The sequence below is a fragment of the Camarhynchus parvulus genome, unplaced genomic scaffold, assembly GCF_901933205.1.
Source record: "Camarhynchus parvulus unplaced genomic scaffold, STF_HiC, whole genome shotgun sequence".
NCBI lineage: Eukaryota > Metazoa > Chordata > Aves > Passeriformes > Thraupidae > Camarhynchus > Camarhynchus parvulus.
Genome location: NW_022148380.1, coordinates 165,347 through 187,030, shown reverse-complemented (window position 1 = coordinate 187,030; position 21,684 = coordinate 165,347). Strand labels below are relative to the sequence as shown.

General features: G+C 64.3%; 1 protein-coding gene across 1 annotated transcript in view; it reads left to right on the top strand.

Moving 5' to 3' along the window:
• Positions 1-21,684, top strand: part of RYR1 (ryanodine receptor 1) — an 84,780-nt gene that overhangs the window by 26,688 nt on the left and 36,408 nt on the right. The window contains 29 exon segments of the mRNA XM_030970389.1: positions 831-1,005; positions 1,432-1,640; positions 2,504-2,756; positions 2,759-2,891; positions 3,462-3,588; positions 5,461-5,576; positions 5,578-5,616; positions 6,283-6,448; positions 6,541-6,627; positions 7,283-7,509; positions 8,966-9,038; positions 9,041-9,790; positions 9,911-9,973; positions 10,486-10,686; positions 11,372-11,483; positions 13,379-13,519; positions 14,239-14,512; positions 15,313-15,427; positions 15,501-15,633; positions 16,113-16,207; positions 16,619-16,760; positions 17,019-17,154; positions 17,707-17,751; positions 18,114-18,225; positions 18,314-18,434; positions 18,703-18,872; positions 19,931-20,151; positions 20,798-20,888; positions 20,976-21,116. Of these exon segments, the coding sequence (XP_030826249.1) occupies positions 831-1,005; positions 1,432-1,640; positions 2,504-2,756; positions 2,759-2,891; positions 3,462-3,588; positions 5,461-5,576; positions 5,578-5,616; positions 6,283-6,448; positions 6,541-6,627; positions 7,283-7,509; positions 8,966-9,038; positions 9,041-9,790; positions 9,911-9,973; positions 10,486-10,686; positions 11,372-11,483; positions 13,379-13,519; positions 14,239-14,512; positions 15,313-15,427; positions 15,501-15,633; positions 16,113-16,207; positions 16,619-16,760; positions 17,019-17,154; positions 17,707-17,751; positions 18,114-18,225; positions 18,314-18,434; positions 18,703-18,872; positions 19,931-20,151; positions 20,798-20,888; positions 20,976-21,116 (4,668 nt within the window).

The window sequence follows — 21,684 nt, the reverse complement described above, 5'->3', positions numbered from 1 at the left end:
GAGGGGACACAAAGGGACATGTGGGGACACGAGGGGACACTCAGGGACACTCAGGGACACGTGGGGACACGTGGGACACTCAGGGACACGTGGGGACAGGTGGGGACACAAAGGGACACTCAGGGACACGTGGGGACGGGCAGGGACACAAAGGGACATGCGGGGACACTCAGGGACACAAAGGGACACTCAGGGGCATGTGGGGAGGGGCAGGGACACAAAGGGACACTCAGGGACATGTGGGGACAGGCGGGGACACAAAGGGACACGCAGGGACACGTGGGGACGTCAGGGACACAAAGGGACACTCAGGGACATGTGGGGACGGGCAGGGACACAAAGGGACACTCAGGGACATGTGGGGACGGGCAGGGACACAAAGGGACACTCAGGGACACGTGGGGACAGGCGGGCACATGGGGGACACACAGAGCCTGTTTGGGACATGTGGGGACATTCAGGGACACACAGGGGACACCCAGAGCCTGCTGGGGACACACAGGGACACGGGGGACACACAGGGACACGGGGGACACACAGAGCCTGCTGGGGACATGTGGGGACACTCGGGGACACTCAAGGACACACAGAACCTTCTTGGGACACACAGGGACACAGCGGGGACACGGGAGGACACGTAGGGACACTGGGGACATGTAGGGACACTCGGGGACACTTGGGAACACACCTGAGTCACCTTCTATGTCCTCCCTGTGACCCTCTGGTGTCCCCTGTGTCCCTCTGGTGTCCCCTGTGACCCCCTGTGACCCCTGTGACCCCTGGTGTCCCCTGTGACCCCTGATGTCCCCTGGTGTCCCTGCTGTCCCCAGGCCCAGCGGTGGCACGTCGGGGGCGAGTCCTTCGGGGGCCCCTGGCAGGCTGGGGACGTCGTGGGCCGCCTCATCGACCTGGGCGAGTGCCACATGAGCTTCACCCTCAACGGGGAGGTGCTGATCGGGGACGCGGGCTCCGAGGTGGCCTTCAGGGACTTTGAGGTGGCCGACGGTGAAGGGGGGGTCCCCGGGCTTGGTGACATCCCCCCGGTGTCACCTGGGGCCGGGGGAGGACAGGGGGGGTTGAAGCTGGGGTGGGAGAGGAGGGGGAGGTGGGTCTGGGGGTGAGTCTGGGGGCTTCAGAAATGGCTCTGGGGGCATCAGGGATGGGTCTGGGGGCTTCAGAAATGGGTCTGAGGGTACCAGGGGTGGGTCTAAGAGCTTCAGAAATGGGTCTGGGGGACTCTAGGGTGGGTTTGGGGGCACTGGGATGGGTCTGGGGACAGCAGAAAATGGGTCTGGGGGAATCCAGGGATGGGTCTGGGGGTACCACAATGGGTGTGGAGGCAGCAGAAAATGGGGCTGGGGGCTCTGGGGTGGGTCTGGGGGCTCTGGGGTGGGGCTGGGGTCTCAGTGCTGACCCCCCCGTGCCCCCCAGGCTTTGTGCCCGTGTGCAGCCTGGGGCTGGGCCAGGAGGGCCACCTGAACCTGGGCCAGGACGTGGGCACCCTGCGCTACTTCGGCATCTGCGGCCTCCAGGAGGGCTACGAGCCCTTTGCCATCAACATGAAACGGCCCATCGCCCTCTGGTTCAGCCACAGCCTGCCCCAGTTCATCCCCGTGCCCCCCAAGCACCCCCAGCTCGAGGTGAGGGGGTCTCTGGGGGGGTTTGGGGGGTTTGGGGTCCCCATCGCCCTCTGGTTCAGCCACAGCCTGTCCCAGTTCATCCCCGTGCCCCCCGAGCACCCCCAGCTCGAGGTGAGGGGGTCTCTGGGGGGGTTTGGGGTCCCCATCGCCCTCTGGTTCAGCCACAGCCTGCCCCAGTTCATCCCCGTGCCCCCCGAGCACCCCCAGCTCGAGGTGAGGGGTGGGCAGGGGTCTCTGGGGGGATTCAGGTATGAAGGGAGTCCCTGAAAGTCCCCAGGTGTCCCCAAACCGGGTCCCACCCATCCCTGGGGGTTCCCCATCTCTGGGTGTCCCCAAAACAGGGTGAAATGCCCCCAAACCGGGTCCCACCCATGCCCAAGAGGTTCCCTGTCCCTGAGTGTCCCCAAAACAGGGTGAGGGGTCCCCAAAACGAGGTGAAGTGTTCTCAAAACCGAGTGGAGTGTCCCCAAAATGGGATGACACCCATCCCCAAGGGGTTCCTTGTCCCTGAGGGTCCCCAAAAAAATGGGGTGAGTGCCCCAAAACCAGGAACTGGGGTTCCTGGCCCTGAAGTGTCCCCAAACGGGCGAAGTGTCCCCGAAAAAGCCCCACCAGGTCCCACCCATCCCTGGCTGGGCGGTGTCAAGGACGAAGTCCAAACAGGTGTCCCCAAATCAGGACGAAGTGTCCCCGAACAGGGTGGAACACCCCCAGAACCGTGTCCCACGCATCCTTGGGGGTTCCCTGGCCCTGAAGTGTCCCCAAATCAGGACGAAGTGTCCCCAAACAGGGTGGAACACCCCCAGAACCGTGTCCCGCCATGCCCGGTGCCAGCCCCGGCGCCACGGCCGCTGTCCCCGCAGGTGAGCCGCCTGGACGGCACCGTGGACACGCCGCCGTGCCTGCGCCTGGCGCACCGCAGCTCCGGCACGCCGGCGGCGCCGCCCGAGCTGCTGTTCCTGCGGCTCAGCCTGCCCGTGCAGTTCCACGCCACGTTCCGCTGCACGCCCGGCGCCACGCCGCTGCCCCAGGCGCCGCCGCCGGAGCCCCCCGAGGACGTGAGCGCGGAGCCGCTGTCCGAGTTCGAGCGGCTGCGGCGCTCGGCCGGGCCCCGCAGCGCCGAGGGCGACGAGGGGCCGAGAAGGGAGCGGCGGGGGCGGCTCCCGGTGCTGCCGGCGGCGCCGCCCGGGAGCCGCCGCGGGGAGAGAACGAGAAGGACGCGACCACCGAGAAGAGCAAGACCAGGAGGGGGTGCGTGGGGTGGGGGGGTCCCCAGTATTGCTGGGGGGCAGCGAAAGGGGGGGCAGCCACTTCTGGGGGGTCCCCAATAACCCTGAGGGGCACTGAAAGGGTGGGGGGCAGCAAAAGGGGGGTCCCCGATATTCCTGAGGGGCAGCAAAAGGGGGTGGGGGCAGCAAAAGGGGGTGGAGGGCAGCAGAAGGGGGTGGGTGGGGTGGGGGGCACTGAAAGGGGGAGTCCCCAGTATTTCTGGGGGGCAGCAAAAGGGGGTGGCAGCCACTGCTGGGGGCTCCCCAATAACCTTGAGGGTCCCCAAAAGGGGGTGATGCCCATGCCTGGGAGGGTCCCTGGGAGATCCCCAATCCCTGAGGGTCCCCAAAAGGGGGTGAAACTCATCCCTAGGGGGTCCCCAATAACCTTGAGGGTCCCTAAAAGGGGGTCACACCCATCCTTGGGGGGTCCCTGAGTGCCCCCAGTCTGGCAGTTAAGGGGTGTTGTTGGGGGGGTTCCCTGGGTGTTGGGGGTTCCCCGGGGGTCCCTGAGGGTCCCCAAAGCGGGGTGACCCCCCCGGTGCCCCCCCAGGTTCCTGTTCAAGGGCCGGAAGACGCCGTTCGCGCCCCCCCCCGCGCCCCCTCCCGTGCCCCGGCTGGAGGAGGACGTGGTGCCCGACGAGCGCGACGACCCCGAGGTCATCATGAACACCACCACGGTATGGACCCCCAAAAACCTCCCCAAAACCCCAAATCCCCAAGCCCCGAGGTCATCATGAACACCACCACGGTATGGACCCCCAAAAACCTCCCCAAAATCCCAAATCCCCAAGCCGTGAGATCATCATGAACACCACCACGGTATGGACCCCCAAAACCCCCCAAAACCCCAAATCCCCAACGCCCGAGGTCATCATGAACACCTCCATGGTATGGACCCCCAAAAACCCCTAAAACCTCCCCAAAACCCCAAATCCCCAACCCCCGAGGTCATCATGAACACCACCACGGTATGGACCCCCAAAAACCCCCAAAATCCCAAACCCCAACGCCCGGTCATCATGAACACCTCCATGGTATGGACCCCCAAAAACCCCTAAAACCTCCCCAAAACCCCAAATCCCCAAGCCCCGAGGTCATCATGAACACCACCACGGTATGGACCCCCAAAAACCCCAAAAACCTCCCCAAAATCCCAAATCCCCAAGCCGTGAGATCATCATGAGCACCACCACGGTATGGACCCCCAAAAACCTCCCCAAAACCCCAAATCCCCAACCCCTGAGGTCATCATGAACACCACCACGGTATGGACCCCCAAAAACCCCAAAAACCTCCCCAAAACCCCAAATCCCCAACCCCCGAGGTCATCATGAACATCACCATGGTATGGACCCCCAAAAACCCCCAAAATCCCAAATCCCCAACGCCCGAGGTCATCATGAACACCTCCATGGTATGGACCCCCAAAAACCCCTAAAACCTCCCCAAAACCCCAAATCCCCAACCCCTGAGGTCATCATGAACACCTCCATGGTATGGACCCCCAAAAACCCCTAAAACCTCCCCAAAACCCCAAATCCCCAACCCCTGAGGTCATCATGAACACCACCATGGTATGGACCCCAAACCCCCCAAAACCCCAAACCCCAAGCCCCGAGGTCATCATGAACACCACCACGGTATGGACCCCCGAAAACCCCAAAAACCTCAAAAACCTCCCTAAAACCCCAAATCCCCAAGCCCCGAGGTCATCATGAACACCACCACGGTATGGGACCCCTGAGAGCCTCCCAAAACACCCTGTCCCTGTGTCCCCATGTCCCTGTCCCTGTCCCCGTGTCCCTGTCCCTGTGTCCCTGACCCTGTCCCCCTGTCCCTGACCATGTCCCCATGTCCCTTGTCCCCAGTACTATTACTCGGTGCGGCCGTTTGCGGGGCAGTGCCTGGGTGGGCTGGGTCACCTGTCCCTGTCCCCATGTCCCTGTCCCTGTGTCCCTGTCCCTGTCCCCGTGTCCCTGTGTCCCTGACCCTGTCCCCCTGTCCCTGACCGTGTCCCCTGTCCCTGACCGTGTCCCCATGTCCCTTGTCCCCAGCACTACAACTCAGTGCGGCTGTTTGCGGGGCAGCGCCTGGGTGGGCTGGGTCACCTGTCCCTGTCCCCGTGTCCCTGACCATGTCCCCATGTCCCTTGTCCCCAGTACTACTGCTCGGTGCGGCTGTTTGCGGGGCAGCGCCTGGGTGGGCTGGGTCACCTGTCCCCGTGTCCCTGTCCCTGTGTCCCTGACCGTGTCCCCATGTCCCTTGTCCCCAGTACTACTACTCGGTGCGGCTGTTTGCTGGGCAGCGCCTGGGTGGGCTGGGTCACCTGTCCCCGTGTCCCTGTCCCCCTGTCCCTGACCCTGTCCCCATGTCCCTGACCGTGTCCCCATGTCCCTTGTCCCCAGTACTATTACTCGGTGCGGCTGTTTGTGGGGCAGGAGCCGGGCAGCGCCTGGGTGGGCTGGGTCACCTGTCCCTGTCCCCGTGTCCCTGTGTCCCTGACCCTGTCCCCATGTCCCTGACCATGTCCCCATGTCCCTTGTCCCCAGTACTATTACTCGGTGCGGCTGTTTGCGGGGCAGGAGCCGGGCAGCGCCTGGGTGGGCTGGGTCACCCCCCACTTCCACCAGCACGACCCGACTCCGAGGCTGAGCCGCCGTGGGCCGCCGCCTCACCATGGGCGACCGCAGCGGCAAACCCACAAGGTACCCCACGGGGACCCCAAAAGGGACCCCAAAAGGGACCCCAAAGGGACCCCAGAGAGACCCCAAACTGGATCCCAAAAGGGACCCCAAAAGGGATCCTTAAAAGGGACCCCAAATAGGATCCCAAATGGGACCCCAAATTGGACCCCCAAATGGGACCCCAAATGGGATCCCAAAGGGACCCCAAAGACACCAGTAGCCCCCAAAGAGACCCCAAATGGAATCCCAAATGGGACCTCAAAGAGACTCCAAAAGGGCCCCCTAAATGGGACCCCAAGTGGAATCCCAAAGGGACCCAAATAGGATCCCAAAAGGGACCCCAAATGGGATCCCAAAGGGACCCCAGATGAGACCCCCCAAAAGGGGATCCCCAAACAGGATCCTGCGTGGGATCCCAAAGAGACCCCAAAGGGACCCCAAAGGGGCTCCAAATGGGACCCCTAAATGGGATCCCAAAGGGACCCCAAATGGGACCCCAAATTGGACCCCAAACAGGGCAACTGCCCCATGGCCTGGGGGTATTTTGGGGATTTTTTGGGGTTCTCACCCCCTTTTCCCCCCCAGCATCAAGCGCAGCAACTGCTACATGGTGTGGGGTTATTTTGGGGGGCTTTATGGGGTATTTTGGGGGAGTTTTGGGGTTCTCACCCCCTTTTCCCCCCCCAGCATCAAGCGCAGCAACTGCTACATGGTGTGGGGGGGGGAGTTTGCGACCCCCACCCAGCAGGCCAGGGTGTCCCACACTGACCTGGTCATCGGCTGCCTGGTGGACCTGGCCACGGGGCTCATGACCTTCACAGCCAACGGCAAAGAGATCAACACCTTCTTCCAGGTGAGCTGGACCCGCTCCCCTGAGCCCTCCCCAGGTGAGCTCTGGGGGTCCCAGCCCACCCCGGGGGTCTCACAGCAGCGCTGTCCCCGCAGGTGGAGCCCAACACCAAACTGTTCCCGGCGGTGTTCGTGCAGCCCACCACCCAAAACGTGCTCCAGTTCGAGCTGGGCAAGCTCAAGGTGAGGACTGGGACCCCCAGCAGGTGGGTGGTGGGGGAATGAGACCCTCGAGACCCCCAAAACCCCCCCTAAACCTCCCCAAAATCCCCAGGTCACCATGAACACCACCACAGTATGGGACCTCTGAGACCCCCCCAAAATCCCCTGAGACCACCCCTGCACTCCAAAACCCCCAAACCCCAAGGTCATCATGAACACCACCATGGTCCAGGACCCCTGAGACCCCCCCCAAACCCCGAGGTCATCATCTTGGGGGGACGTATTGAGGATGGGGAGGGACTGGGGGACAACTGGGAGCACTGGTGAGGTGACTCAGGAGCTGTGACGTGGAACAAGGAGAGCTTTGGGATCTACAGGGCGACCCAAGAGGAACTCAGTGCCGGGGGTCTCTGGGGTCCCCCTGACACTCATCATGAACACCACCATGGTACAGAACCCCGAAACCCCCCCAAACCCCATCATTTTGGGGGGTGGTTATTGAGTGTGGAGAGGGACTGGGGGACAACTGGGGGCACTGGTGAGGTGACTCAGGAGCTGTGAGGTGGAACAAGGAGAGCTTTGGGGCCGATCTTTGGGATCTACAGGGCGACCCAAGAGGAACTCAGTGCCGGGGGTCTCTGGGGTCCCCCTGACACCCCCGTGTCCCCCCCCCCAGAACATCATGCCCATCTCGGCGGCCATGTTCAGCAGTGAGAGGCAGAACCCGGCGCCGCAGTGCCCGCCCAGGCTGGTGATCCAGCACCTGAGCCCGGTCACCTGGAGCCGCATGCCCACCGAGTACCTGGCCGTGGAGAGCGCCCGGCTGGGCGAGCGCCAGGGCTGGGCCGTCGAGTGCTCCGAGCCCCTGCAGATGATGGCCCTGCACATCCCCGAGGAGGACAGGTGGGTGGGGACACCCCTCAGGGACCCCAGACGGGACCCCTAAATGGGATCCCAAAGAAATCCCAAATGGGACCCCAAATAGGGCAACTGTCCCATGGGCTGGGGGTATTTTGGGGGGAGGTTTGGGGGTCTCATCCCCTTTTTCCCCCCAAGATCAAGCGCAGCAACCACCCCACGGTGTGGGGGTTAAATAGGGGAGGGGTCCATGGTCTGGGGGTATTTTGGGGGGGGTTTCGGGGGTGTCACCCCCTTTTTCCCCCCAGCATCAAGCGCAGCAACCGCCCCATGGTGTGGGGGTTAAATAGGGGAGGGGTCCATGGTCTGGGGGGGTTTTTGCACATCCCTGAGGAGGGACACCCCTCAGGGACACCCCCAGGGACAGCCAGCCTCGTGGGTCCCGGCTCCAGGTGACCTTGGGGTCTCACCCCAAAAGTGCCATCCCCAGGAGATTGTGGGGTCCCAGCCCCAGGTGACCTTGGGATCTCACCCCAAAAGTGCCATCCCCAGGAGATTGTGGGGTCCCATCCCAAGAGTCCCAGCCCCAGGTGACCTTGGGGTCCCCATCCCGGGGGAAAATGGGGTCCTGTCCCCTGGGGTCCCATCCCTAGGGGTCCCATCCCCAGGAGACCTTGGGATTCCATCCCCCCAGAGGGACTTGGGGTTCTGTCCCCTTGGGGTCTCATCCCAGAGATGCCATCCCAAGGACATTCACCCCAAAAGTCCCATCCCCAGGAGATCGTGGGGTCCCATCCCAGGGGTCTCATCCTCAGGAGACCTTGGGGTCTCACCCCAAAAGTCCCATCCTCAGGAAAACTTGGGGTTTCATCCCCAGGAGACCTTAGGGTCTCATCCCATGGGTCCCTCTCCATGTCCCCATTCCCTGTCCCCCCACTCCCTGTCCCCCCAGGGGTCCCACCCCATATCCCCCATTTCCCACCCCCCAGGGGTCCCACCCTGTGTCCCCCCAGGGGTCCCACCCCATATCCCCCCATTCCCTGTCCCCCAGGGGTCCCACCCCATATCCCCCATTTCCCACCCCCCAGGGGTCCCACCCTGTGTCCCCCCAGGGGCCCCACCCCATATCCCCCATTCCCTGTCCCCCCAAGGGTCCCACCCCATATCCCCCCATTCCCTGTCCCCCCAAGGGTCCCACCCCATATCCCCCCATTCCCTGTCCCCCCAAGGGTCCCACCCCATATCCCCCATTCCCTGTCCCCCCAAGGGTCCCACCCCATATCCCCCATTTTTCCCCCAGGGGTCCCACCCCATATCCCCCCATTCCCTGTCCCCCAGGGCCCCACCCCATATCCCCCATTCCCTGTCCCCCCAAGGGCCCCACCCCATATCCCCCCATTCCCTGTCCCTCCCAGGGTCCCACCCCGAGCTCCCCTCATTCCCCACCCCCCAGAGCTCTCACCCCCCGTGCCCCCCACCCCGACCCCCGTTTCCCCCTCAGGTGCATCGACATCCTGGAGCTGTGGGAGCGCGAGGAGCTGCTGCAGTTCCAGTGCCACACGCTGCGCCTCTACTGCGCCCCGTGTGCGCGCTGGGCAACAACCGCGTGGCGCACGCCCTGTGCAGCCACGTGGACCAGGCCCAGCTGCTCTTCGCCATCGAGAGCCCCGAGCTGCCGGGCCCGCTGCGGGCCGGCTACTACGACCTGCTGCTGGCCATGCACCTGGACGCGGCGCAGCGCGCCCGCTCCTCCATGAGCGCCGAGTTCATCGTGCCCATCACCGAGGCCACGCGCGCCATCGCGCTCTTCCCCGACGGCGGGCGCTGCCCGGGACCCCCGGGCGTGGGGCCCAGCGCCTGCCTGAGACCCCAGCCCCATTTCTCGGAGCCTTGCTTCATCCGGGCCGGGGGCGGCGGCGGGCGGGCGCCGCTCAGCCCGGCCATCCCGCTGGACGAGCTGGGAGCCAAGGCCATGCGCATGCTGGCCGAGGCCGTGGCCGGAGGGGGTCCCCACGCCCGCGACCCCGTGGGGGGCAGCGTGGAGTTCCAGTTGGTGCCGGTGCTCAAGCTGGTGTCGGCGCTGCTGGCGGTGGGAGCGCTGGGCGACGGCGACGTGCGGCGCGTGCTGCGCATGATCGAGCCCCGCGTCTTCGGCGAGGGACGGCGGGAGGAAGGCGAGGAGGAGGAGGAGGAGGAGGAGGAGGAGGTGAAGGCCATCGAGGCTGGCGAGGAGGAGGAGGAGGAGGAGGCGAGGAGGAAAAAGGCCGTGGAGGCTGGAGAGCTGGAGGAGGAGGAGGAGGAGGAGGAGGAGGAAGAGGAGGAGGAAGTGAGGAGGAGGAAGGCCATCGAGGCTGGAGAGCTGCAGGCGGAGGAGGAGGATGAGGAGGAGGCCAGGAGGACGAAGGCCATTGAGGCTGGGGAGGTGCAGGAGGAGGAGGAGAAGGAGGAAGAGGAAGAGCTGGAGGAGGGGCTGCTGCAGATGAAGCTGCCGGAGTCGGTCAAGCTGCAGGTGAGGGAGGGGACAGAGTGGGGGTTTGTGTCCCCTCGCTGTCCCCTCTCCTTGGCCACCTCATGTCCCCTCCCTGGGCTCTCCTTCCCAGTGTCCCTGTCCCCTCCCCAGGCTCCCTGTCCCCATCTCCAGTCCCCAGTGATGTCCTGGGGTCCCCATCCCCATGGTGTCCCCAATGCCCCTGTGTCCCCAATGCCCCTGTGTCCCTGATGTCTCCCAGTGTCCCCTGATGTCCCTGACATCGCTGATGTCCCCAGTGTCCCTGACATCCTCATGTCCCTGACATCCCCAATGTCCCTGATGTCCCCGTGTCCCTGATGTCCCCCATCACCCCAATGCCCCCAGTCCTTGATGTCCCTGATGTCCCTGACATCCCGATGTCCCTGTGTCCCCGCAGATGTGCCACCTGCTGCAGCACCTGTGCGAGCAGGAGCTGCAGCACCAGGTGGAGGTCCCTGTGTCCCCAGTGTCCCCATGTCCCTGACGTCCCCGATGTCCCCGTGTCCCCGCAGATGTGCCACCTGCTGCAGCACCTGTGCGAGCGGGAGCTGCAGCACCGCGTCGAGGCCATCGTGGCGTTCTCGGAGCGCCACGTGCAGCGGCTGCAGCGGGACCAGCGGCGGCGCTACGGGCGCCTGATGCGCGCTCTGACCATGTCGGCAGCCGAGACCGCCCGGCGCACCCGCGAGTTCCGCTCGCCCCCGCAGGAGCAGGTGGGGACAGCGCGGGGACAGCGCGGGGACAGCGCGGGGACAGCGCGGGGACGGAGCGGGACGGAGCGGGGACGGAGTGGGAACAGAGCGGGGACAGGGCGGGGACAGCGCGGGGACAGAGCGGGGACAGAGCGGGGACGGAGCGGGGACAGAGCGAGGACGGAGTGGGAACAGAGCGGGGATGGAGTGGGGACAGAGCAGGGACAGAGTGGGGACAGCGCGGGGACACCATGGGGACAGGGCAGGGACAGAGCGGGGACAGAGTGGGGACAGGCGGGGACAGGGCGGGGACGGAGTGGGGACAGAATGGAGATGGCGTGGGGACAGCACAGGGGACAGAGCCAGGGCAGAGTGGGGACAGAACAGGGACAAAGTGGGGATGGAGTGGGGACAGAGTGGGGACAGAATGGGGGTGACGTGGGGACAGAGCAGGGACAGCATGGGGACACTGCAGGGACATGGCAGGGACACTGCAGGGACACCCTGGGGACACAGCCTTGGCTGGGATGTGAGTGGGGCCGTGTCGTGGGGACATGGGGACACCTGAGGGAACTGTGGGAATGGGGGAGTTTGGGGGCCGCGTGTGGGGACACGGGGACAGGTGGGACACACAGAGAGGGATGTACAGGGGTGGTGCCGTGACCTGGTGTCCCCACATTGTCCCCCTGTGTCCCCGTGTCCCCAGATCAACATGCTGATGCAGTACAAGGGAGGGGCTGAGGATGAGGAGTGTCCCGTGCCTGGGGACATCCGGGACGAGCTGCTGGACTTCCACAATGACCTGCTGGCCCACTGCGGTGAGGGGGGGACAGGGACAAACCCTGGGCTTGGGGACAAACCCTCTGGGCTTGGGGACAAACCCCTGGGCTTGGGGACATCCTCCTGGGCTTGGGGACAAACCCTCTGGGCTTGGGGACAAACCCCTGGGTGTGGGGACAAACCCCTGGGTGTGGGGACATCCTCCTGGGCTTGGGGACAAACCCCTGGGCATGGGGACATCCTCCTGGGTGTGGGGACAACCCCCTGGGTGTGGGGACATCCTCCTGGGCTTGGGGACAAACCCCTGGGCTTGGGGACAAACCCCTGGGTGTGGGGACATCCTCCTGGGCTTGGGGACAAACCCCTGGGCTTGGGGACATCCTCCTGGGTGTGGGAACAACCCCCCTGGGCTTGGGGACACCCCCCTGGGCTTGGGGACAAACCCCTGGGTGTGGGGACATCCTCCTGGGCTTGGGGACATCCTCCTGGGCTTGGGGACAACCCCCTGGGCTTGGGGACATCCCCCTGGGCTTGGGGACAAACCCCTGGGCTTGGGGACAAACCCCTGGGTGTGGGGACATCCTCCTGGGCTTGGGGACATCCTCCTGGGCTTGGGGACAAACCCCTGGGTGTGGGGACAAACCCCTGGGTGTGGGGACATCCTCCTGGGCATGGGGACACCCCCCTGGGCTTGGGGACAAACCCCTGTGTGTGGGGACACCCCCCTGGGCTTGGGGACATCCTCCTGGGCTTGGGGACAAACCCCTGGGCTTGGGGACATCCTCCTGGGTGTGGGGACAACCCCTGGGCTTGGGGACACCCCCTGGGCTTGGGGACATCCTCCTGGGTGTGGGGACAACCCCCTGGGCTTGGGGACAACCCCCTGGGCTTGGGGACAACCCCTGGGCTTGGGGACAAACCCCTGGGCTTGGGGACAAACCCCTGGGCTTGGGGACAACCCCCTGGGTGTGGGGACAACCCCCTGGGCATGGGGACAAACCCCTGGGCTTGGGGACAAACCCCTGGGTGTGGGGACAACCCCCTGGGCTTGGGGACATCCTCCTGGGTGTGGGGACAACCCCCTGGGCTTGGGGACAACCCCCTGGGCTTGGGGACATCCTCCTGGGTCTGGGGACAACCCCCTGGGCTTGGGGACAACCCCCTGGGCTTGGGGACATCCTCCTGGGCTTGGGGACAACCCCTGGGCTTGGGGACATCCCCCTGGGCTTGGGGACAAACCCCTGGGCTTGGGGACAAACCCCTGGGTGTGGGGACATCCTCCTGGGTGTGGGGACAACCCCTGGGCTTGGGGACATCCTCCTGGGTGTGGGGACAACCCCCCTGGGCTTGGGGACAACCCCCTGGGCTTGGGGACAAACCCCTGGGTGTGGGGACAAACCCCTGGGCTTGGGGACATCCTCCTGGGCTTGGGGACAAACCCCTGGGCTTGGGGACAACCCCCTGGGCTTGGGGACAAACCCCTGGGCTTGGGACAACCCCGGGTGGGGGACATCCTCCTGGCCGCTGGGACACGGACAACCCCCCGCCGAGGCAAACCCCTGGGCTTGGGGACAAACCCCTGGGTGTGGGGACATCCTCCTGGGCTTGGGGACATCCTCCTGGGCTTGGGGACAACCCCCTGGGCTTGGGGACAACCCCTGGGCTTGGGGACAACCCCCTGGGCTTGGGGACATCCTCCTGGGCTTGGGGACAAACCCCTGGGTGTGGGGACAAACCCCTGTGTGTGGGGACACCCCCTGGGCTTGGGGACATCCTCCTGGGCTTGGGGACACCCCTGGGCATGGGGACACCCCCAGGGGAACTGGGATCTCCCCAGTGGAACTGGGACCCCCATTTTGGGACCCCTGAGGCCCCCCCTTGGGGACATGGGGACACGGGGACACCCCTGTGACCCTCTGCCCGTGTCCCCCAGGCATCGAGCTGACGGAGGAGGAAGAGGAGGAGGAGGAGGAGATGTCGCTGCGGCAGCGGCTGCTGGGGCTGGTGCAGAAGGTGGTGGGGGTCCGGGGCCCCCCCAAGGAGGAGGAGACCCCCGAGGAGCCCCCGGTGCCCAGTGAGGAGGGGACAGGGGGGTGGGGACAGGGACACTCAGCTGGGTCCGGGACGTGGCCGAGGTGGCATCAGGGGGACACGTGAGGTGTCCCCAAGGAGTTGGTCAAGGTGTCCTCAAGGAGGTCAAGGTGGCATCAGGGGGACACACAAGGTGCCCCCAAGGAGTTGGCCAAGGTGTCCCCAAGGAGTTGGCCAAGGTGTCCCCAAGGTGCCAACCAAGATGTCACCAAGACACAGCCAAATTGTCCCCAAGGTGGTGGCCAAACTGTCTGTGAGAAATTGGCCAAATTGTCCCCAAGGTGGTGGCCAGGATGTCCCCAAGGTGGCAGCGCTGCAGGAACTGATCTGGCAGACCGTGGGCACAGGGGTCACTGTGTCCCCAATGTCCCCAATGTCCCCATTGTCCCCAATGTCCCCAATGTCCCCGCTGTCCCCAGGCACGCTGCAGGAGCTGATCTCGCAGACCATGGTGCACTGGGCGCAGGGGTCACTGTGTCCCCAGTGTCCCCAGTGTCCCCAATGTCCCCAATGTCCCCATTGTCCCCAGTGTCCCCAATGTCCCCAATGTCCCTGCTGTCCCCAGGCACGCTGCAGGAGCTGATCTCGCAGACCATGGTGCACTGGGCGCAGGGGTCACTGTGTCCCCAGTGTCCCCAGTGTCCCCAATGTCCCCAATGTCCCCAGTGTCCCCAATGTACCCAATGTCCCCGCTGTCCCCAGGCACGCTGCAGGAGCTGATCTCGCAGACCATGGTGCACTGGGCGCAGGAGTCGTTCATCCAGAGCCCGGCGCTGGTGCGGGCCATGTTCAGCCTGCTGCACCGGCAGGACGACGCGCTGGGCGAGCTGGGCCGGGCCCTGCCCAAGGCCTACGCCATCAGTGCCACCTCCGTGCCCGACACCACGGCCCTGCTCGAGTGCCTGGGCCAGATCCGCTCGCTGCTCATCGTGCAGATGGGCCCCGAGGAGGAGAACCTCATGATCCAGAGCATCGGGTGCGTGGGAGCCCCTGGGTCACCCTGGCTCCTCCTGTGTCCTCTCTGGGTCACCCTGGGTCACCCTGTGTCCTCTCTGTGTCACCCTAGATCCTCTCTGTGTCACCCTGTGTCCTCTCTGGGTCACCCTGGGTCCTCTCTGTGTCACCCTGTGTCCTCTCTGGGTCACCCTGGGTCCTCCTTGTGTCCTCTCTGGGTCACCCTGGATCCTCTCTGGGTCACCCTGTGTCCTCTCTGTGTCACCCTGTGTCCTCCTGTGTCACCCTGTGTCCTCTCTGGGTCACCCTGGGTCCTCCTTGTGTCCTCTCTGGGTCACCCTGGATCCTCTCTGGGTCACCCTGGGTCCTCCTGTGTCCTCTCTGGGTCACCCTGTGTCCTCTCTGGGTCACCCTGGATCCTCTCTGTGTCACCCTGTGTCCTCTCTGGGTCACCTTGGATCCTCTCTGGGTCACCCTGTGTCCCCTCGTGTCCTCCTCGTCTCCTTCTCTGTCCTCCTTGTGTCCACCCTGTGTCCCTCTGTGTCCCCATCCAGGCACCCTGAGAATCCCCCAAACCCCCTAATCTGCCCCTAAACACCCCATAACCCCCTCCCAGCCCCCCAGATCTGTGACCCCCCCTGTGCCCCCCCAGGAACATCATGAACAACAAGGTGTTCTACCAGCACCCCAAATCCCACTCTGGACACCCCATATCCCACCTGGACACCCCAGAACCCCCCCAGAACCCCCCTAATCTGCCCCTTAAACGCCCCATAACCCCCTCCCAGCCCCCCAGATCTGTGACCCCCCTTTGCCCCCCAGGAACATCATGAACAACAAGGTGTTCTACCAGCACCCCAACCTGATGCGGGCCCTGGGCATGCACGAGACCGTGATGCAGGTGATGGTCAGCGTGCTGGGCGGTGGCGAGTCCAAGGTGAGCCCCCACCCCTCTGGGTGCCCCCCTGGGGACCCCCCCGGAGCTGCCCTGACCCCCCGGTGCCCCCCAGGAGATCCGGTTCCCCAAGATGGTGACCAACTGCTGCCGCTTCCTCTGCTACTTCTGCCGCATCAGCCGCCAGAACCAGCGCTCCATGTTCGACCACCTGGGCTACCTGCTGGAGAACAGCGGCATCGGGCTTGGTGAGACACCCCAGAGCCCTCCTGGGACCCCCCGGTGTCCCCAGTGCCACCCCCGTGTCCCCAGTGCCACCCCCTGTCCCCTCTCTGTCACCCCCTGTCCTGTCTTTGTCACCCCCTGTCCTGTCTTTGTCACCCCCACCTGGGCCACCTGCTGGAGAACAGCAGCATCGCCCTGGGTGAGACACCCCAAAAACCCCCTGAGATCCCCAAAACCCTCCTGGGATCCTCCTGTGTCCCCAGTGCCACCCCTGTCCCACCCAGCCCCCCCCTGTCCCTTCGTGTCACCTCCACCTGGACTCTCACCGCCCCCTGGTGCTCCTCCTTGTCACCTCTGTCCCCTCCAGTCCCCTTGAGGGTCCTTTAGGACACCTTGAGGGGGTGTCTCTGCCCCCCACTCTGTCCCCGGTGTCCCCAAGCACACCTTGAGGGGGGGTCTCTGTCCCCAGTGTCCCCTGACCTCTGTCCCCGTTGTCCCCAAGGCATGCAGGGCTCCACCCCCCTGGACGTGGCGGCCGCCTCCGTCATCGACAACAACGAGCTGGCGCTGGCCCTCAAGGAGCAGGACCTGGAGAAGGTGGGGACAGCCCCGTGTCACCTCCATGTCACCTCTGTGTCCCCCTGTGTCCCCTGGTGTCCCCCGGTGTCCCCTGATGTCCCCGGTGTCCCCTGGGGCAGGTGGTGACGTACCTGGCGAGCTGTGGGCTGCAGAGCTGCCCCATGCTGCTGTACCCCAAAACCCTGTGTCCCCCGTGTCACCTCCATGTCACCTCTGTGTCCCCGTGTCCCCTGGTGTCCCCCGGTGTCCCCTGGGGCAGGTGGTGACGTACCTGGCGAGCTGTGGGCTGCAGAGCTGCCCCATGCTGCTGTACCCCAAAACCCTCTGTGTTCCTCTGTGTCCCCTGTGTCCCCCTGTGTCCCCGGTGTCCCCCTGTGTCCCTCTGTGTCCCCTGGTGTCCCCTGATGTCCCCGGTGTCCCCTGGGGCAGGTGGTGACGTACCTGGCGAGCTGTGGGCTGCAGAGCTGCCCCATGCTGCTGGCGCAGCTACCCGAGCTGGAACCCCTGGGCGTGGGGAAGTACCTGGGACTTCCTGCTGTCTTAACGGTGAGACACCCCAGGTGGCCCTGAGGTGTCCCCAGGTGTCCCTTAGGTGTCCCCAGGTCCCCTCAAGGGGGTCCCTGTGACTTTTGGGGTCCTGTCCCCAGGGGAGTGCATGGAGGAGAACGCCAGCGTGGTGGTGCAGCTGCTGATCTGGGACTCTCTGTGCTGGGGGTTTTTGGGATTCCCTGTTTCAGGGGTTTTGGGACTCCCTGTTTTAGGGGTTTTTTGGGTGTGTGTTTTGGGAGCTCTGGGGTCTCTCTGTGACCTTTGGGGTCCCGTTGCCCAGGGGAGAGCGTGGAGGAGAACGCCAACGTGGTGGTGCGGCTGCTGATCCGGCGTCCTGAGTGCTTCGGGCCGGCGCTGCGGGGCGAGGGGGGCTCGGGGCTGCTGGCCGCCAATCTGGGACGCATGGGATTGGCATCGGGAACGGGACTGGGAGGGGAGCGGGATTGGGTGAGCGGATTGGGATTGGGAATGGGATTGGGATTGGGAATGGGATTGGGATTGGGAATGGGATGGGGACCCCGACGGGACGGGCCCAGTGGCCTCAGGGAGAGGAGGCCGTGAGCACCGGGAGCGGGATTGGGGTTGGCTGGGGTTGGGGTTGGGATTGGGATTGGGAATGGGATGGGAATGGGATTGGGAATGGGAATGGGATTGGGATTGGGATTGGGATTGGGAATGGGATGGGAATGGGATTGGGAATGGGATGGGAATGGGATTGGGATTGGGATTGGGATTGGGATTGGGATTGGGATTGGGATTGGGAATGGGAGGAGGGGATTGGGAATGGGATGGGGACCCCGGGATGGGCCCAGCGGCCGCAGGGAGAGGAGGCTGTGAGCACTGGGAGCGGGATTGGGGTTGGGGTTGGGGTTGGGGTTGGGATTGGGAATGGGATTGGGATGGGAATGGGATTGGGATTGGGATTGGGATTGGGATTGGGATTGGGATTGGGATTGGGATTGGGATGGGGACCCCGCACGGGATGGGCCCAGCGGCTACAGGGAGAGGAGGCTGTGAGCACCGGGAACGGGATTGGGGTTGGCTGGGGTTGGGATTGGGATTGGGATTGGGATTGGGATTGGGTAAGACTGGGATTGGTAATGGGTAAGACTGGGAATGGAAATAGGATTGGGCATGGGAATGGGATTTGGAATGGGAATGGGATTTGGAATGGAATCGGGGTGAGGATGAGGATGAGATGTCCATGATGAGACGTGCGCGTGAGGATGAAGACAGGACAGAGAGGGCATCAAGCCGCGAACAGGAGGAGGATGGAGATGGGCTGGAATAGGGTGGGCTGAAGATGACAACGCTGGGATGGCCTGGGGGACCCCCAGGTGACCCCTGAGCCCTCAGACCCCCCGTTCCCCCCCAGGTTCGGGCCCGAGGAGCCCCCCGAGGAGAACCGGGTGCACCTGGGCCACGCCATCATGTCCTTCTACGCCGCCCTCATCGACCTGCTGGGCCGCTGCGCCCCTGAGATGCACGTACGGACCTGGGGGCTTTGGGGGGGCTCAGGGGGGTCCTGGGGGGGTCAGGACTCGGGGTGTGACCCCCCCCGTGTGACCCCCACAGCTGATCCAGGCGGGGAAGGGGGAGGCCCTGCGGATCCGGGCCATCCTGCGCTCGCTCGTCCCGCTCGAGGACCTGGTGGGGATCATCAGCCTCCCCCTGCAGATCCCGGCGCTGGGAAAAGGTGGGGAGGGGTCCCCAAACCTGGGGAGGGGGGACACCCCAAAATGTGGGGACCTGGTGGGGATCATCAGCCTTGGGGGCTGTTTGGGGAGTTTTGGGGTGCCCTGAGTTTTGGGGTCCCACAGATGGGAACGTGGTGGAGCCCCCCATGACCGCCAGCTGGGCTGGGGGGCTCTGGGGACGCCAGGATTTGGGGGGATTGACAGCTGCTTTAGGGTTTGGGTCTGTTTGGGGAGTTTTGGGGTGCCCTGAGTTTTGGGGTCCTGCAGATGGGAACGTGGTGGAGCCCCGTATGGCCGCCAGCTTCGTCCCCGAGCACAAGGCGCCCATGGTGCTGTTCCTGGACCGCGTTTACGGGGTGCAGAACCAGGAGTTCCTGCTCCACGTGCTGGAAGTGGGGTTCCTGCCCGACATGCGCGCGGCCGCCTCACTGGACACGGTGAGGGGCACCCCAAAACCCCCCGGGGCTCCCCAAAACTCCCTGGAGGGTCCCTTGGACCTGCAGCAGGGGCCTTGGGTCAGCCCTGTTCCCTCCTGTGGGGTGGGTGTGGGGTCCCCCAGTATTCCCTATGGGATGGATATGGGAATGTCCCAAATGTTCCCTATGGGATGGGTGTGGGGTCCCCCAGTATTCCCTATGGGATGGATATGGGAATGTCCCAAATGTTCCCTATGGGGTGGGTGTGGGATCCCCCAAATGTTCCCTATGGGATGGATATGGGAATGTCCCAAATGTTCCCTATGGGGTGGGTGTGGGGTCCCTCAAATGTTCCCTATGGGATGGGTGTGGGATCCCCCAAATGTTGCCTATGGGATGGGTGTGGGGTCCCTCAAATGTTCCCTATGGGATGGATATGGCAATGTCCCAAATGTTCCCTATGGGGTGGGTGTGGGATCCCCCAAATGTTCCCTATGGGATGGGTGTGGGGTCCCTCAAATCTTCTCTGTTTGACCCCTCAAATGTTCCCTATGGGATGGATTTGGGATCACCCCAATCTTCCCTGTTTGATCCCCCAAGTCTCCTCCATGGGATGGATTTGAGGTCACCCCAATCTTCCCTCTTTGATCCCCTAAATCTCCCCCATGGGATGGATTTGGGATCAAAGAGGGAAGATTGGAGTGACCCTGAATCTTCTCTCTTGGGCAGATCCCCAAACTCCCTCCATGGGATGGATTTGGGGTCACCCCACTGTTCCCTGTTTGACCCCCCAGATCTCCCCCATGGGATGGATTTGGGGTCACCCCACTGTTCCCTGTTTGACCCCCCAGATCTCCCCCACGGGATGGATTTGGGGTCACCCCACTGTTCCCTGTTTGACCCCCCAGATCTCCCCCATGGGATGGATTTGGGGTCACCCCACTGTTCCCTGTTTGACCCCCCAGATCTCCCCCACGGGACACATCCCCAAGCTCCCCCCATGGGACACCTGTGTCCCCTGTCCCCACGTTCCCTCAGGGTGTGTCCCCACCCCGTGACCGCCCCGGTGTCCCCCCCAGGCGACGTTCAGCACGACGGAGATGGCGCTGGCGCTGAACCGGTACCTGTGCCTGGCGGTGATGCCGCTCATCACCAAGTGCGCGCCGCTCTTCGCGGGCACCGAGCACCGCGCCATCATGGTGGACTCCATGCTGCACACCATCTACCGCCTGTCGCGCGGCCGCGCCCTCACCAAGGCCCAGCGCGACGCCATCGAGGAGTGCCTCATGGCCCTCTGCAGGTGGGACCCCGAACCCGGCCCCGAAATGGCGCCGTGGCCCCCATGGGTTGGCATCTGGACCCAAAACTAGCCCAACTCTTGTGGGGAACCCAACTGACATGGTCAACCCAACCGCCATGGTCAACCCAACCGCCATGGTCAACTCAACACCCTAGTCAACCCAACCACCATGGTCAACCCAACCGCCATGGTCAACCCAACCGCCATGGTCAACTCAACAACCTGGTCAACCCAACTGCCATGGTCAACCCAACTGCCATGGTCAACTTAACACCTATGGTCAACCCAACCGCCATGGTCAACCCAACCGCCATGGTCAACTCAACACCCTGGTCAACCCAACGCCCATGGTCAACCCGGCTGCCATGGTCAACCCAGCTGCCATGGTCAGCCTAACTCCCATGGTCAGTTCAACCCCCATGGTCAACCCAACCACCATGGTAAACTAAATCACCATTGTCGACTCAACCCTCTTGGTCAACTCAACCCTCTTGGTCAACTCAACCACCATGGTCAACCCAACTGCCACGGTCAAGCCAATCCCACAGCCAACCAATCCCCGTGTCCCTCCCCTAGGCCCAGCGTGACCCCACCGAGTGTCTCATGGTGACCCCCAGACCCCCCTGACCCCCCCATTCCCCCCCAGGTACATCCGCCCCTCGATGCTGCAGCACCTCCTGCGCCGCCTCGTCTTCGACGTCCCCATCCTCAACGAGTTCGCCAAGATGCCCCTCAAGGTGAGCCCCGGGGGTGTCCCCGTGTTTGTCCCCACGCCCTGACCCCCCCAGAGCGGCCACCGGAGTGACGGCCCCGTGTCCCCCCAGCTGCTGACCAACCACTACGAGCGCTGCTGGAGGTACTACTGCCTGCCCAGCGGCTGGCCCAACATGGGCGTCAGCTCCGAGGAGGAGCTGCACCTCACCAGGAAGCTCTTCTGGGGCATCTTCGACTCCCTGGCGCACAAGGTGGGCTCGCGCTGAGGGACACACCTGAGGGACACACCTGGGTGTGGCGGTGGTGGGAACGTGGGAGGGGGACGTGGAGAGGTTGGGGTGGGGGTGATGAGGATGTGGATGGGACAGTGGGGACAGGGGGACATGGAGATGGGGACGTGGGTGTGATGGGGACGTGGGAATGGAGATGGTGGGGACATGGGGGTGGTGGCACTGGGGACACAGGGATGGTGGCACTGGCGGGGACATGGGGATGGTGGCACTGGGGACATGAGGATGGTCATAGTGGGGACATGGGGGTGGTGGCACTGGGGACACAGGGATGGTGGCACTGGGGGGGACGTGGGGATGGTGGCACTGGGGACATGAGGATGGTCATAGTGGGGACATGGGGGTGGTGACACTGGGGGACGTGGGGATGGTGGCACTGGTGGGGGGCGTGGGGATGGTGGCACTGGGGACATGAGGATGGTCATAGTGGGGACATGGGGGTGGTGGCACTGGGGACACAGGGATGGTGGCACTGGGGGGGACATGGGGATGGTCATAGTGGGGACATGGGGATGATGACACTGGAGGA